The sequence below is a fragment of the Pleuronectes platessa genome, chromosome 22 (genome assembly GCF_947347685.1).
Source record: "Pleuronectes platessa chromosome 22, fPlePla1.1, whole genome shotgun sequence".
Taxonomy (NCBI): domain Eukaryota; kingdom Metazoa; phylum Chordata; class Actinopteri; order Pleuronectiformes; family Pleuronectidae; genus Pleuronectes; species Pleuronectes platessa.
The window spans coordinates 3256888-3269435 of NC_070647.1; the positions used below are offsets into that span (position 1 = coordinate 3256888).

Consider the following 12548-nt stretch of genomic DNA (forward strand, 5'->3'; position numbering starts at 1 on the left):
CACTATCAGTTTGTATTTGCTTATGTGAAATCCTGACAATGTAGATCTATTTATTACAATTAGCTAGTTACATTAGTCTGTGTGCTTTGTTAATTGCTACCATGTAACATTTTTTTTAGCGATTAATTGTGTTTGTCCTTGCTTGTGCTTATATATTAAAGATTTTCATAAAACACCAAGTCAACTTTGCTCAAGCATTACTTACAAATAAAACAGTAATGCACTGGTTTATTTCATTATTGGACACAAATGAAGACAGAACCCAAAACGTGGAAAAAAAATTCAATGACATTTTATCCCTTTCCACTTTGTCACTAAACATTATTCTCTTTTATTTGGACACTAAATATTATATTCTCAATCAGTACAACAGCAGCAAATACTCAAAGCAAGGTTTTCAAAAAAAGAAAGCACCTTTTAGCACACTCAGTGCATCTATCGCCAGTCTTTTGTAAGTATGAACCGAAATCAAAGGCCTTGGTCCAGCTCATCAATTACTTTAATTTTGGAACCAAATCGATCTTAAATCATGTGGTTTGGGGGGAATTAAGGGTTTGAGGGTAAAGAGAAGTAAAAAATATGTTTAGATGGATAAAACTGGGCTGACCAGAGAGAAGGCAGGCAGCGATGAACGAGAGACATTCACAGATCTACTGCTTTACTCTCCAACCCATACTATCCATATGACTGCATAAAATCAGTGCTTGTGTGTTTGGGTGTGAGAGATGGCTGGTCTGACAGACAGGCAGTCATGATATCCACATCAGTTCCTGATGGATGGAGATGTTCTAGACTCTGCTCCTCGCTGGGGCCTGATAGAACACACTGGAACACCTCTCGGTTCGTCTCCTTTCCTTTTCTCATCCCGTTTCCAAACGTTACTGCTTGCTCCTCAAGCTTTGATCTCAGGGACTTGTGGACACAGCTGCTCAGAGTTCTCTGCCCCAAGCTCCTCTGAGGAGAACACAACAGAATGAATTAGGAAAAAATTCATTGGATCACAAACGGCTTCATAGAAGTACATTGTATATTCATTACTTATTGAAATTTTAAAAACAGCAACAGGTTGTGTGTTGGACTCTCGCAGAAAGACACTCATCTCCTGATTGGACACATGAATTAGAGTGTATCCATCATGAGGATGTAGACTCTGAGGCTCAGGAGAAGATTTAAGTCAGAGAAGAAAACTTAATCTTACAGCAGAACTCCGATGGTTAATCAACAATGATTGGAGCTACATAATTGACTTTGATCTCATCAGATCAAATAAGGGATTCATATAATTACTAACATTTGTTACTATGGGACTTAACATGCTTCAGTGGTGGCTTGTTGTATTACGTTTGTGGGCTGTTATTAGGGTTACCATACTTTGAATGAATTTGGGCTACTGTCTTTTGACTTAATATTGATTTGCGAATGCCTTGTATCCTTGTCCTTTCAAGTCCAGGTAAATAAGTCTCATCATATGCTGTTGTCCTCAGTTACACGTGGCTTTCCTCGCACTTGTGTCCATCCTGGGTGAGGGATCCCAGACATGCGAGTCCCTGAGATTTCTACATTTTGTCCCGTTAATTTTTTTTGGTAGTTTTACTTACCCTTGGGTAGAGGATGTCTCACCTTGTTAAGCCCTATGAGACTAATTGTGATTTGTGAATATTCGCTATACAAATAACCTTTTATTGATAGACCAATATCATGCCATTTTGTTGTAAGCATTAAGTGTGAGAATGATTGAAAGGCCCCATTCAGACCTGGTATTAACATCAGCCTCAAGTGATACAATCACAAGTGGACAGCTCTGAGTAAATCAGGTCACACCTGGTAATACAAGTGTTTCAAATGGCCACTTTTCATCAGATTTCACTTCCCAACTCTGTATGTAAAACACATTTACAAAATATTGTTTTTAATCGAGTCTGACTGTGACTGACAAGTGACAGAAAAAGCTGGTAACGACCTGCTAAGTGAATAAAATGGACTGTATTTAGCTCTATTATCAAAAGTAAATAGTCTTGATGACCACTCAAAGCGCTGTACAGTAAAGTTTGCCATTCAGCCATTCTAAAAGGGGAAATTTGGGGTTCAGCATCTTGCCAAAGGACACTTCGGCATGCAGATGGGGAAGACTGGGTTCGAACTGCCGACCTTCTGATTGGAGGACGGCCGCTCTACCCCTCGGCCACAGCCAAACCACATTTAGTAACAATAGTAGACAGAATAAAAGAAAGAAAGTGGGAAAAAAACATATGGTTCACTATGAAAAGGTAGCGAACATTAGCCGAGTAGGTGGTTCTTCAATGTGGCCCATGACACACTGTTGCTCACAAAAGAATGTGACCACATGCATCTCAAACCACCTCTGACTGTGGTCTGAGTGATAAGATCTCAAATGTGTCCTCAATGTATCTAGTGTGTGTCCACTCCTTTAAGGCCGGCTCATGCTTCTGCAACTGCGTCGGCGGCGTTTCACGCAGCTGTGTCGCAGGACTCTGTCATTCATGCTTCCCCAACCTTCCCCAAGCGCTGCGCGTCTTATAAAGCAATTCCCCGCCAGAACACTAGGCGGAGTAATGATTTTTGTCGAAGACGACCTTAGAGACGCCTTCTTTCTTCTTCGCGATTGTTTATTTACATAACCACTGCGGCTCCTCGTAGCCTTTTTCTGGCGGACAAATCCGCCAGTCAGTGACGGGTTATACAAGCGATCATACTATCGGATATCTTCTGCCAAGTGCTCTTCTATTTGGTCCATATTCGTTCTTCTAAATCTTCCGTGATTTCTGCGGGCTGCGTGAGGCTCGCGTCGCTTTGTCGTATAGTTAGAAAAATTGGGCAACGCACGTAAGCACGTAAGAAGAGATACAGAAGCACGTAAGGGGCCCGGAAGGGCTCTTGCGGGCCCGTGAAAACGCAGAAGCATGCACCGGCCTTTACTTAGCAGGCCTGAACTAGACCGTTACCCTTACCCCTAACCACTTGACACCTGCTTGAAGCGGTTTTTAGACAATGGGCCCTGAGGGTGATTCTCTGCTAATACACATTCACAATAGCAACAAATTCTCTACAGGCTTCAGGTGAAGGGTGGCGCATGGCGGCGCATGGCGGCAGGACGTTAAATATTAATTTCACTGGGGAGATCCCCAGAGTTTGTTATCAGCTTAATGACACTGACATAGACTCTTATCAACATAAACTCTCTTGACATCTTCAACTATGTCTTCTACATGCGTGGCTCCACTTTTTACAGAGAGATATGTGTTTTCGTTAAATGTTTTGGTCTGTCTCGTGTTAAAAGCCCCACTCCCTGACTGTTCATCCAGCAGAGGGTCTCCTGTTCTGTGTTCTAACATCAGCACCTCCAGACTATATACTAGGGGTTCAGTCAGAGAAAGTCCACAGAAACTCCTGAAGCTCTCACTCTGACATTTTCGTTTGCACATTTGCCTCCTCCAGGGAGACTGCGGAGCATCTCTGAAGTTCAGTGCGTGTCTGAAAGCAGCTTGAGAAGTATAGTTCGAGAGTCTCTCCTGTTGATCAATTGACCTTAAATCAGCCGAAGAGCTTGTATCAAGTTTTATTTTACAACTTCCAGCAGTTTACTCGTTTCTATAACATAATTTTTTTCAATGAGAAAATCCCATTTTCATGTTTCTTTGGTAACCAATAGAACAGCAGATAAAACGTCCTCTCATCAAGCTTGACTCAAAACTCTGTAATGACAGAGTTAAAAGTGTATTTTAGCTTGTAGTAAATTTGCAAAGATTTCATAATTATATTTTCAGTTTGCCATTAGAGGGTATTGATGAGGGAGTAAGAAATTAATTTAAATATTAATGAAGGTAAAAAAAAGGTGGTTTCTATTTATATCACTGTGCTACTTTTTAGTGTCACTAATATTTCTCCTTTATAAAAAAACAATACTGTCCTCATGTTTTCCAGATTGTGGGAGCAGCAGAGACAAATGTACATAAATCAGTGCTTATAGCAGGAGCATTACCAGGGAGGACACACTTCCACAAGCCGTAGGTTTTCCCCACCGCCGTCTGCCACAGTCGAAGAGTCCCGTCTTCGGAGCCACTAGCATACAGCTCCCCATCTGGACTGAACCGCACACAGTGGACTGGACCAAAGTGACCCTTATAGGACTCTGCAGACAGGGGAAAGAGAGGGTTTACAGATCTGCTTTTCCTTAAGGTTACATGCACTTTTTATTCTCCCTTACCTACCTGCCACTGTTATGTTTTCTCCTGTCTATTTGTACTTACTGAACACATTTCCACAAAACTTGGAGGAAGGATAGGACATTTCATCACTTTCTTCAACATTGCTAGATTTTTGACCAGGGAAAATATTGAATATTTAGCGTACTGAATTTGAGCTAGATTGACTTTAAGGGGACTGTCTCTTTGTATCTGTCCAGGAATATATTGTAAATCTTTTTCTTTGGATATTGATTTCTTTTTTTTTTAAGTTCACCCCTACAGACTTAAAGCAAGACAAATTCCTGGAACTGGAGTTGTAGATTGTATGTACTCTCACAGTGCCTGCCAGCCCAATAAAAAAAAAAAAAATTCATTAGTGTATAATTTCTGAAATTATACAAAAGGTCCCTATTAATTGCTCTAACCAGCAAACAATTCCTCTTTATAGTAGGTATCCTGCCTCAGTAACAGAACTACCACTTTTCACAATCCTGAGTGAGACCATACACGATGATCCAGCGTCTTGAGAAAAAGCTTTGCGCCTCACCCAGTTCTTCCTGAGAGCTGTAGTCAAATTTGTAGAGCTTGAAGTCTTCTCCAGCGGCAACAAAGAACTCCTTGTCTGGGTGGAGGGAGGCTGAGTTAATGGAAGCTGAGGCCTCCACATTCTTGATTGGGTCCAGGCTGGAATATGTAAACACATTAAAAAAAAAGTCAGACAAAAGTAATATCCAGGAGGTCAGAGAAATCAAATGTACATTTCTTGTAGGATGAAATCTTATGGTCTAGGATATCGAAAGTCACCTAAGGGCATTGTAGAAAGCGATTGTCTTTCCGTAAGTAATCACGACGATCTCTCCATCTGCCATGTACTCCATGCTGCTCACAGATGAGTCAAACGTCAATGTTTTCACCACCTCCATGGAAGTCCTGTCCCAGAGCCTGGACACACATGCACACACAACACATAAATATATACATATATAAATATAGGGTTGGGTATAGTTCAGTACCGAGCCTACAGATAAGTAACTTGTTAGACAACCAAATGTCTCTGTGACAGCACAAAGGGGAGTCGCAGTGAGGAGTGGTTCAGGTTTATCACACAAAGTCACATGTAGGCATTGATGCACAGACTGTTCAAGTTAAACCACAAGGAGCAACTTCACTGACCTAACGGTTTTGTCATCAGCAGCTGAGAGGATCTGCTTGTCGTCATTACACCACAAAGCCTTCTTTATTGCTGACGTGTGACCTGCAATCTCCTGTGGTGCTGAAAGACATCAAGTTTCCATAGTCAGGTACATGAGAAAAAAATGTCACAACACAAATGTCGGGGCTTGAGTGGGTCTCACAAGCCACTGATTTAAATTACAGCTATTTCCAATAGAGGGCAGTGCTGCACTGACTAAAGCAGGATTGACAGGAAGTGAATAAGAAAAACAAAGTTTGATGAATCCCCAGAATACAGTTAATTCTTCATTTACCCACATGTACGTTAAAATAAAAAAGCTTCCTCTTCGACACATTCACTGACCTTCTTCAGGGCAGCTGAGATCATAAATCCGCAGTAGCTTGTCATTTCCCGCCGTCAGCAGATTGTTGCTGTCCTGAGGAACAGATGGCACAAATGTAGAAAGACATCAGTTTGAAAAATATACTATTAATATCCTTGCATGCATATGACGTGAAGTCATATGCCCCTGCGTCATGCTCATGAAAAAATAAAGCATGGATGCTCAAAGCACACAAGAGTTTGTGATCAGTTTTACATCATTAAATTACTAATCAGACCATCTGATCTGTGTGATTTACCTGTGGTGTCAGTATGAAGCTCCTATTATGTGTTATCTTCAAATGATCATGTTCAAAGGGTTCAATAGAAATTTGATACATTAAATAAATAAGATCTTTCATAAAAACACATTTGTGACTAGTTAACTAGTCAATAGGGAAATTTATATTTAGGAACATCTCTTCCTCAAATTGTTAAAAAGTTTCCTTATTAGGATTCAAATCTATTCAGATCAATAGTGGTGTTCATAAGAAATATTCTTCAACAGCATGATGACATAATGACCCAAATGACATAAAGCATAGAAGATATGTACAGAAAGAATAATATTCATTAAGAACAACTGTCAGAGCACTAACCTTAGTGAAGTTGACAGACTTGACAATGTGTTTGTGTGCCAGTGTGAGGACCTCGTCTCCACTCACTGCGTCCCACACCTTTCTGAAAAGTGAAGAGGCCATCGGTTAACTGACAAGAGTATGTGGCATGGGAATATTATGTTACTGGGGACAATGGCCAAATGCTCCAATCAAACACCTATGCCACCACAGCACCAAAGCCATCCAGTAACCAATGGAAAACCCTGACACTAATATCACTAACAGTTTGTTGGGCAGATGTGTGTCATTACATTGTTAGTCCATGCACCAAAAAGCTCACTCAGAGCTGTTTGAGGGTTGCAATTATGACTCATAAGCTTATAACAGTAAGTTATTGGCTTAACCAGCACTGTGGTTATGTGAAAAATACAGGGAGACTGGACACAATAGTTGAAAAAATTGTTTTTGTTACATGGTAAATAAAGGTTTCTGGTCACTATTTAAAGATGTACTGAGATAAAGTTGTCCGCTGGACTTTCAAAGGGGTTTGGCTGCTTAGCCAGAAGGCTACACTTGCGGAAAGTTTTACCACAGTATGAATGTGGAAATGTGAAGCTGGAATCTGAGGTCAGCTTGAGTCAAATGCACTAAACACATTTAACGACATTTCATATTTTTGTCGGACAACAATCCTTGACATCGGACCAGCGCAACAACAGAGTTGCGTTCAGACTTGCACTGCGCTGACCACAGAGAATCAACAGGGAGGATACGCTGGTGTCTGTTGGTTAAAGACTTCAGGCAGGTAGTGATTTGACTGAATTTTCTACAAAATTGTAAATATGACCGACTTCATGTGTTTGAGTCTAATCAATTTTCAACCCATCCAATATGGGCTCAATAGGTGTAAACGGCAGTATCTCTCACAAAATTAATTATATATTATTGTAAACTCAAATTAAAGCTGTGACTGAAGCTCAGAGCCTGTAGAATAGAAGAAATGTGTAAGTGTCCAAATACTTCTTGCAATGATTCTCTAGCATGACTCATTTGTTCTTTACTGTAAAGTCTGCCGCTTTGTTGAACCTTAATCAGATTTGTTATCCCAGAAAACTTGAATTAAGTCCTTGCATAACTGAATAAACACATCATGTGCCAAATGAAGTCCCCTGGAGTCAGGACCAGTGTGGCTTTTTCTAAAGCTGCTTTCAGACATGCACTGAACTCAGGATATTCTCCCAAATTTATCCAGAGGGGCTGTATGTGAGAATGCAAATTTCTGAGTAGGTCGCTCCGGACTTCTCTGAAGTTTTCCCTTGTAAAAACTCCAGAAAAGGTCTGAGTCTGCCCATGTTTAGCTGCTTTCAGACATCGACTGATGCAAAAATGAAAGAAAACAAATATCTCCTGGTGAAAAAGCAGTGACACGAATGTGGAAGACAGACAAAGATGTCAAGAGCGTTTGCACTAATACATTGTGTATGTGTGAAAGGCAAACTGCAGGTAACCTCTGCAGCGAATTCTCTGCAGGTAAAGTCTGAAAAAGGCAATCTAATATGACGCTGAGGACATTTCTAACATGTGACGGATACAAAGCTGAACCCCCCCCCCCCAAAAAAAGTATCTCAGGATGAAAAAAGGTGCCGTACAAATAGGAGATTCCATCAACATGTAAAGATAACAATTTGCGAGCTTTCGGAGATCAGGGCTTCGTTGATATCTTGATATAATAAAAAGCTGGTGGTATTGATACACAACGTCATGCCTCCTGCACAGATAAAGTCCAGACCCTTTTGTCTGCATTTTACCCAGAGTTCATGTCCGAAAGCAGCTTAATACCAACATTTGTATTGACCTGACAATGAGTGACGGGGTTTAATTTATCATCATTTCCTGAGGAGGACATCGTGTTATGACATCCGGACAACAATCAAACGATCGTCGATCATCTATTTATGGAGGATTTCCAATTGTTTAGATTACCAATAAATCATGGTGGACTAAGGAAGGAAAGGCGAGAGAAATTAAACACTTAGGGTCATCTCGCAACAGCCTACGTTGGCATGCACAAAAAAAATTGCTTGAGATAGAGCCTTTCAAGACACATAACGGTTCTCCACTCACGCTGTGAAGTCAGCGGCGGCGGTTGCAGCTTTGGTGGCGTCTGTGTTCAGTGTGGCTCCCCAGACTGCGCCCTTGTGACCCAGAAACGTTCCGATCCAGTCCCCTGTGTCTCCATTGCGCAACATGGGTTTTCCATCTGATGGGGAGAGAAAGCAGTGAGGACACAGATGTTAGATCTCCGGGACAGTGGAGCAGCGGATGACACACAGACCTGCTGGTGCTGCTGTCAGGGCGTCTGGTGGACAAGTCTCTATTGGACTGAGTCACTCTGAGGAAGGCTGGTGTCACTACAGCTCCCATGGAGCTCATCTCTGGGAAAAGCCCGTTTAAGTAATCTTTTTAATATTCTAGGAGTTAGCATAACCATAAACCTTACAGACGTCCAGATCAACTGGGTCTCAGGAACCAGACAGGAGCCAGATAGTGGTACTCAGCTGTCGGCCTGGATTTACGACTTCACATGTCTCATGTTAATAGAACGTTGTAGTCCTGTGTGTCCTCACCTTTACAGGCGCTGATGAGGAAATAGCCAGTGGAAGCGATTCCACTGAAGGCCAAGTCCACCACAGGCCGGGTGTGACCTGAGCAGGTGAGTGGAGTCTGCCTCATCGCCATGGTCCAGCAGCCGGGCAGGAGACGGTTTGAGCACGGAGAGGAGACGGGAGAAGGCTAGCGGCTAACTGGCTAGCTGGATAGGCTAGCGGGGAGCTCGGAGAAAGGCACAAGCTAGCGGTATCTTGCAGAGGGGGTTCTCCTTTCGCCGGCGGCTGAGTGGACGGCGAATGCCTGAGAATGGACTCCGCGGGGTTGTCGGTGTAAATGTCACGTCTCCCTCCCAGATAAAGAAATGCTCTCGTGCTAATAGCTACAACATTGCAACTATCTAGCAACGTGCAACGAGGCGCAGCTCCCACACAGACATGTAGCCGCTGTTCCGCTAGCGACAACCAGAGCCGCACTTCCGGGGAGAAACGCTTCACAATAAAACCGTCAGCCTCTCAGGCCTGACTGGTGCTGACTGGCTGGAGGACCAGCGGTCAAAATTAGATTCAATAAAGACACAACAAAGTATATAATCATGTGGATGGATATGATAAAACTGCAGTATAGTCCAGAAGTTGTTAATTATTAGGAACATATCAATATAAAAGAGTAAATTACAGAATACAGCACAAAATATGCCATGCACACACCCTCACACAGACACAGACACACACACGCCGAATCTGTTTCTGCTACGATGTCTTTCTTTTTGCGTGTTTTTTTTTTCTTATTGTATGTGACACTCTCTCAACACTTGTTTGACACACTACTTTAATCGTACAGATGTGGGTTGACAATAGAAACATTCTGTTATTTTCTATTCTATTTTACAGTATAAACTTTATTTTTATATACGGTCTATGAGCAAATTCACATATGTTACAAGCATATATAGGGATTCAATTAATGTGAGACTTTTGTTCCACGACTTCAGGAAACAAGATGAATAACTTGTGTCCTTCAGTGTTGTCTCAGTTAAGAAGGGCAGAACATGAATGGTTGGGACATTGCTTTGTTCCGATGGTTCTGAATGCATCTGCCACATGAAGCTTTCTCAGTTTTGCACCACCAGTGTACCGTACAGTATGGAACACTGTAGGCTCTAACAAGTGTTATTTTAACTTCCTCTGCACACATAGAGAATATACATGCCAACATGTTGGCTTGTGCTCACAGTTTACAGCACTGATGCGGCTCATTATCATCATCGCATAAATCTCTCCTAATGATGTGACCCAGACAGTTCACTTTGTTCACTACATATAGGACTCAGTCAGCCACAGGGAAAACTTAACTTCTCATCCTTCTTGCTTCTCACAATCATGACAACACTATTTTCGGACTTTGATTTATTGTAATAAATCAAAATCAAAGGGCGGCTGTGGCTGAGGGGTAGAGTGGTCGTCCTCCAACCTGAAGGTCGGCATTTCGATCCCCAGTCTGACCCATCTGCATGCCGAAGTGTCCTTGGGCAAGATGCTGAACCCTGAATGGCCCCCCCATAGAATAATAAAGTGCTGCGAATAGATGCACTGTATGAATGTGTGTGTGAATGGGTGAATGTAAAACTGTACTGTAAAGCGCTTTGAGTGGTCATCAAGACTAGAAAAGCGCTATATAAATACAAAACCATTTACCATTTAATAGTGCATACCATAACATAGCCTAAGCAATTGGTGTAAACCAGCACTTAAAGGAGAAAAGACAACTACATCATGAGCATACAACAGATAGTTAATAGGATGATAGACTACTATTGTTGTAGGTGGTTATTTAAAAAAAGCTGTTTAATTTAAATATTTATCAAGGGACTATTTTACAATTTCCCATCACAAATACGAGAGAAACAATGCAATATGAACTGGTTCAAAATGTAGTTTTTTTTTATTTTATTTTGAAGTAATGCCATTGACTTCTTCATGGGCCTCATGTGAGGATAAAACAAACGCATCTACTTCATACTCTGCCTCCTGCAGGACATTAAAAGATGTATCTGTAATGTCTGTGACACCCATAGACTGTGGCACCGGGTCCTATTGGAGGCAAATTATAAAGTTTGATTGAATTGACAGACCTCAAATAAAAGTGACTAACGGGGCTTTGTAGGTGGTAAGCACTAAGCTGAAATAACGGGAAAATAATAAAAGATATATTTAGAGGTGTGATGATTTTATTAATGATAGTAGAACAAGTTAATAAATCTACTACTTCTACTACTTATAATAATTATAATAATAATGATGAGATCTGGATTCTGCAGCTGTGGAGTAAGAACTGCATGGACAAAAAAGATCATTCACAAATCCTTGGATTTTTCTGTCATCTGACTTGGTCAAAATACATTGAATAAATATTTTGTTTGTCTTTTTATTGTATCTTACATTTTTTATCTTTATTTATGCTGTTTTAGCAGGTTAAACACACAGGAGTAGTCAAACCATGATCAAAATAACTTTTGTTAAGCAAAATATACATTACAGGTGTAATCTTCCCAAAATCTGGCTTCAAGCACAGAATACAATTTATAACTAAATGTTAATTGTGAGTGAGGAAGATGAGCTATTTGTGACTTCGAATTGCATTTTACTTTTTATTTGACTAATAATTTGAAAAAGTACATGTCGAAATGTTAATTGCAGCATCTCACACATAAAATCCTTATTTCTTCTCATCATAATGCGCACAGTGAACATCAGCCATCCAAAACACCCCAGCCTTAAGGTGCAAGGATGTGAGGCAACCTTTTAAAAAAAAGTTTCTAATCATCAATGGGAACTTTAAAACATAAACATGACAAATGATTGCTGACAGGAAGAGAAATCGCTGCGTAAAGGTGGAGACAAAAGGATGGGTGTGATCTCCAGAGGGCGCTTACAGCTCCTGTTATCGTGTTGGAGTGAGGCAGGGCTGTGTCCCACTCTCTGAGGATCCGAGCACTGAGAAGCTGCTGCAGGATGACAGGCAGCGGGGAGTGTGCCTTGCTTCACGGCTGCCGGCAGAGATGGCGCCCTGATGCCGGTGAATAAGCAGAAAAACAGAGCAGAGGGAGGGACAAGGGATGCGGGCAGCGGATGATGAGGAGCTGCATCACTCAGAGCATCACATCGCAGGAGATGATGACAGCGCTCTGTGGATATTTACGGATGATTATTGTTCTTTTGTACATATTTTTTTTTTTTACATGAGATCTGAAGCAGTGTGAAGTGCGATCCCTGAGTGGGGAGGCGGTGGGGATTTGTTGTCTGCCTCGTTTCTCCCTCCACTTCTCCCTCCACTGGGGCTGTCTGCTCGTCCGACGCAGGGAGGAGAGGGCAGGGCGGGGAGGGAGACGGGCCGATGGCTGCCGGAGGAGCGGGATGCGGCGACACGGTGGAGGAGTGCCGGGTCGAAGTGGAGCGCCTGACCCGGGAGCTGGCGGAGGCCAACCGCGAGAAGGTCCGGGCGGCGGAGTGCGGGCTGGTGGTGCTGGAGGAGAACCAGAGGCTGAAGCAGCAGTACGCCGACCTGGAGGCCGAGCAGGAGGCGCTGAGGCTGGAGCTGGAGCAGCTGCAGGAGGTGGGC

General features: G+C 42.1%; 2 protein-coding genes across 2 annotated transcripts in view; one reads left to right on the forward strand and one right to left on the reverse strand.

Annotated features, from left to right (window-relative positions):
• Positions 1-180: 180 nt before the first annotated feature.
• strap (serine/threonine kinase receptor associated protein) lies at positions 181-9391 on the reverse strand. The gene is made up of 9 exons (XM_053414836.1): positions 8948-9391; positions 8445-8580; positions 6360-6441; positions 5743-5815; positions 5379-5478; positions 5010-5147; positions 4753-4889; positions 4001-4150; positions 181-954 (listed from the first exon to the last, which is right to left on the reverse strand). Exons 1-9 carry the CDS (start codon positions 9057-9059, stop codon positions 893-895), a joined length of 990 nt encoding a protein of 329 aa, XP_053270811.1. The 5' UTR covers positions 9060-9391; the 3' UTR covers positions 181-892.
• Positions 9392-12323: 2932 nt separating this feature from the next.
• LOC128428768 (protein bicaudal D homolog 1-like) overlaps positions 12324-12548 on the forward strand; it is a 29602-nt gene continuing 29377 nt past the window's right edge. The window contains exon 1 of the mRNA XM_053415020.1: positions 12324-12542. Coding sequence (XP_053270995.1) covers positions 12324-12542 — 219 coding nt within the window. The remainder of the gene's footprint in view (positions 12543-12548) is intronic.

Bases quoted from the DNA above. Each gene is read 5' to 3' on its own strand.
- strap (XM_053414836.1), bottom strand. From the start codon at position 9,059: ATGGCGATGAGGCAGACTCCACTCACCTGCTCAGGTCACACCCGGCCT. The intron at 4,890-5,009 runs GTGACTTTCGAT...TACATATTCCAG, and splicing joins GCTTTCTACAATGCCCTTAG to CCTGGACCCAATCAAGAATG. The intron at 955-4,000 runs GTAATGCTCCTG...TGTTCTCCTCAG, and splicing joins GTGGAAGTGTGTCCTCCCTG to AGGAGCTTGGGGCAGAGAAC.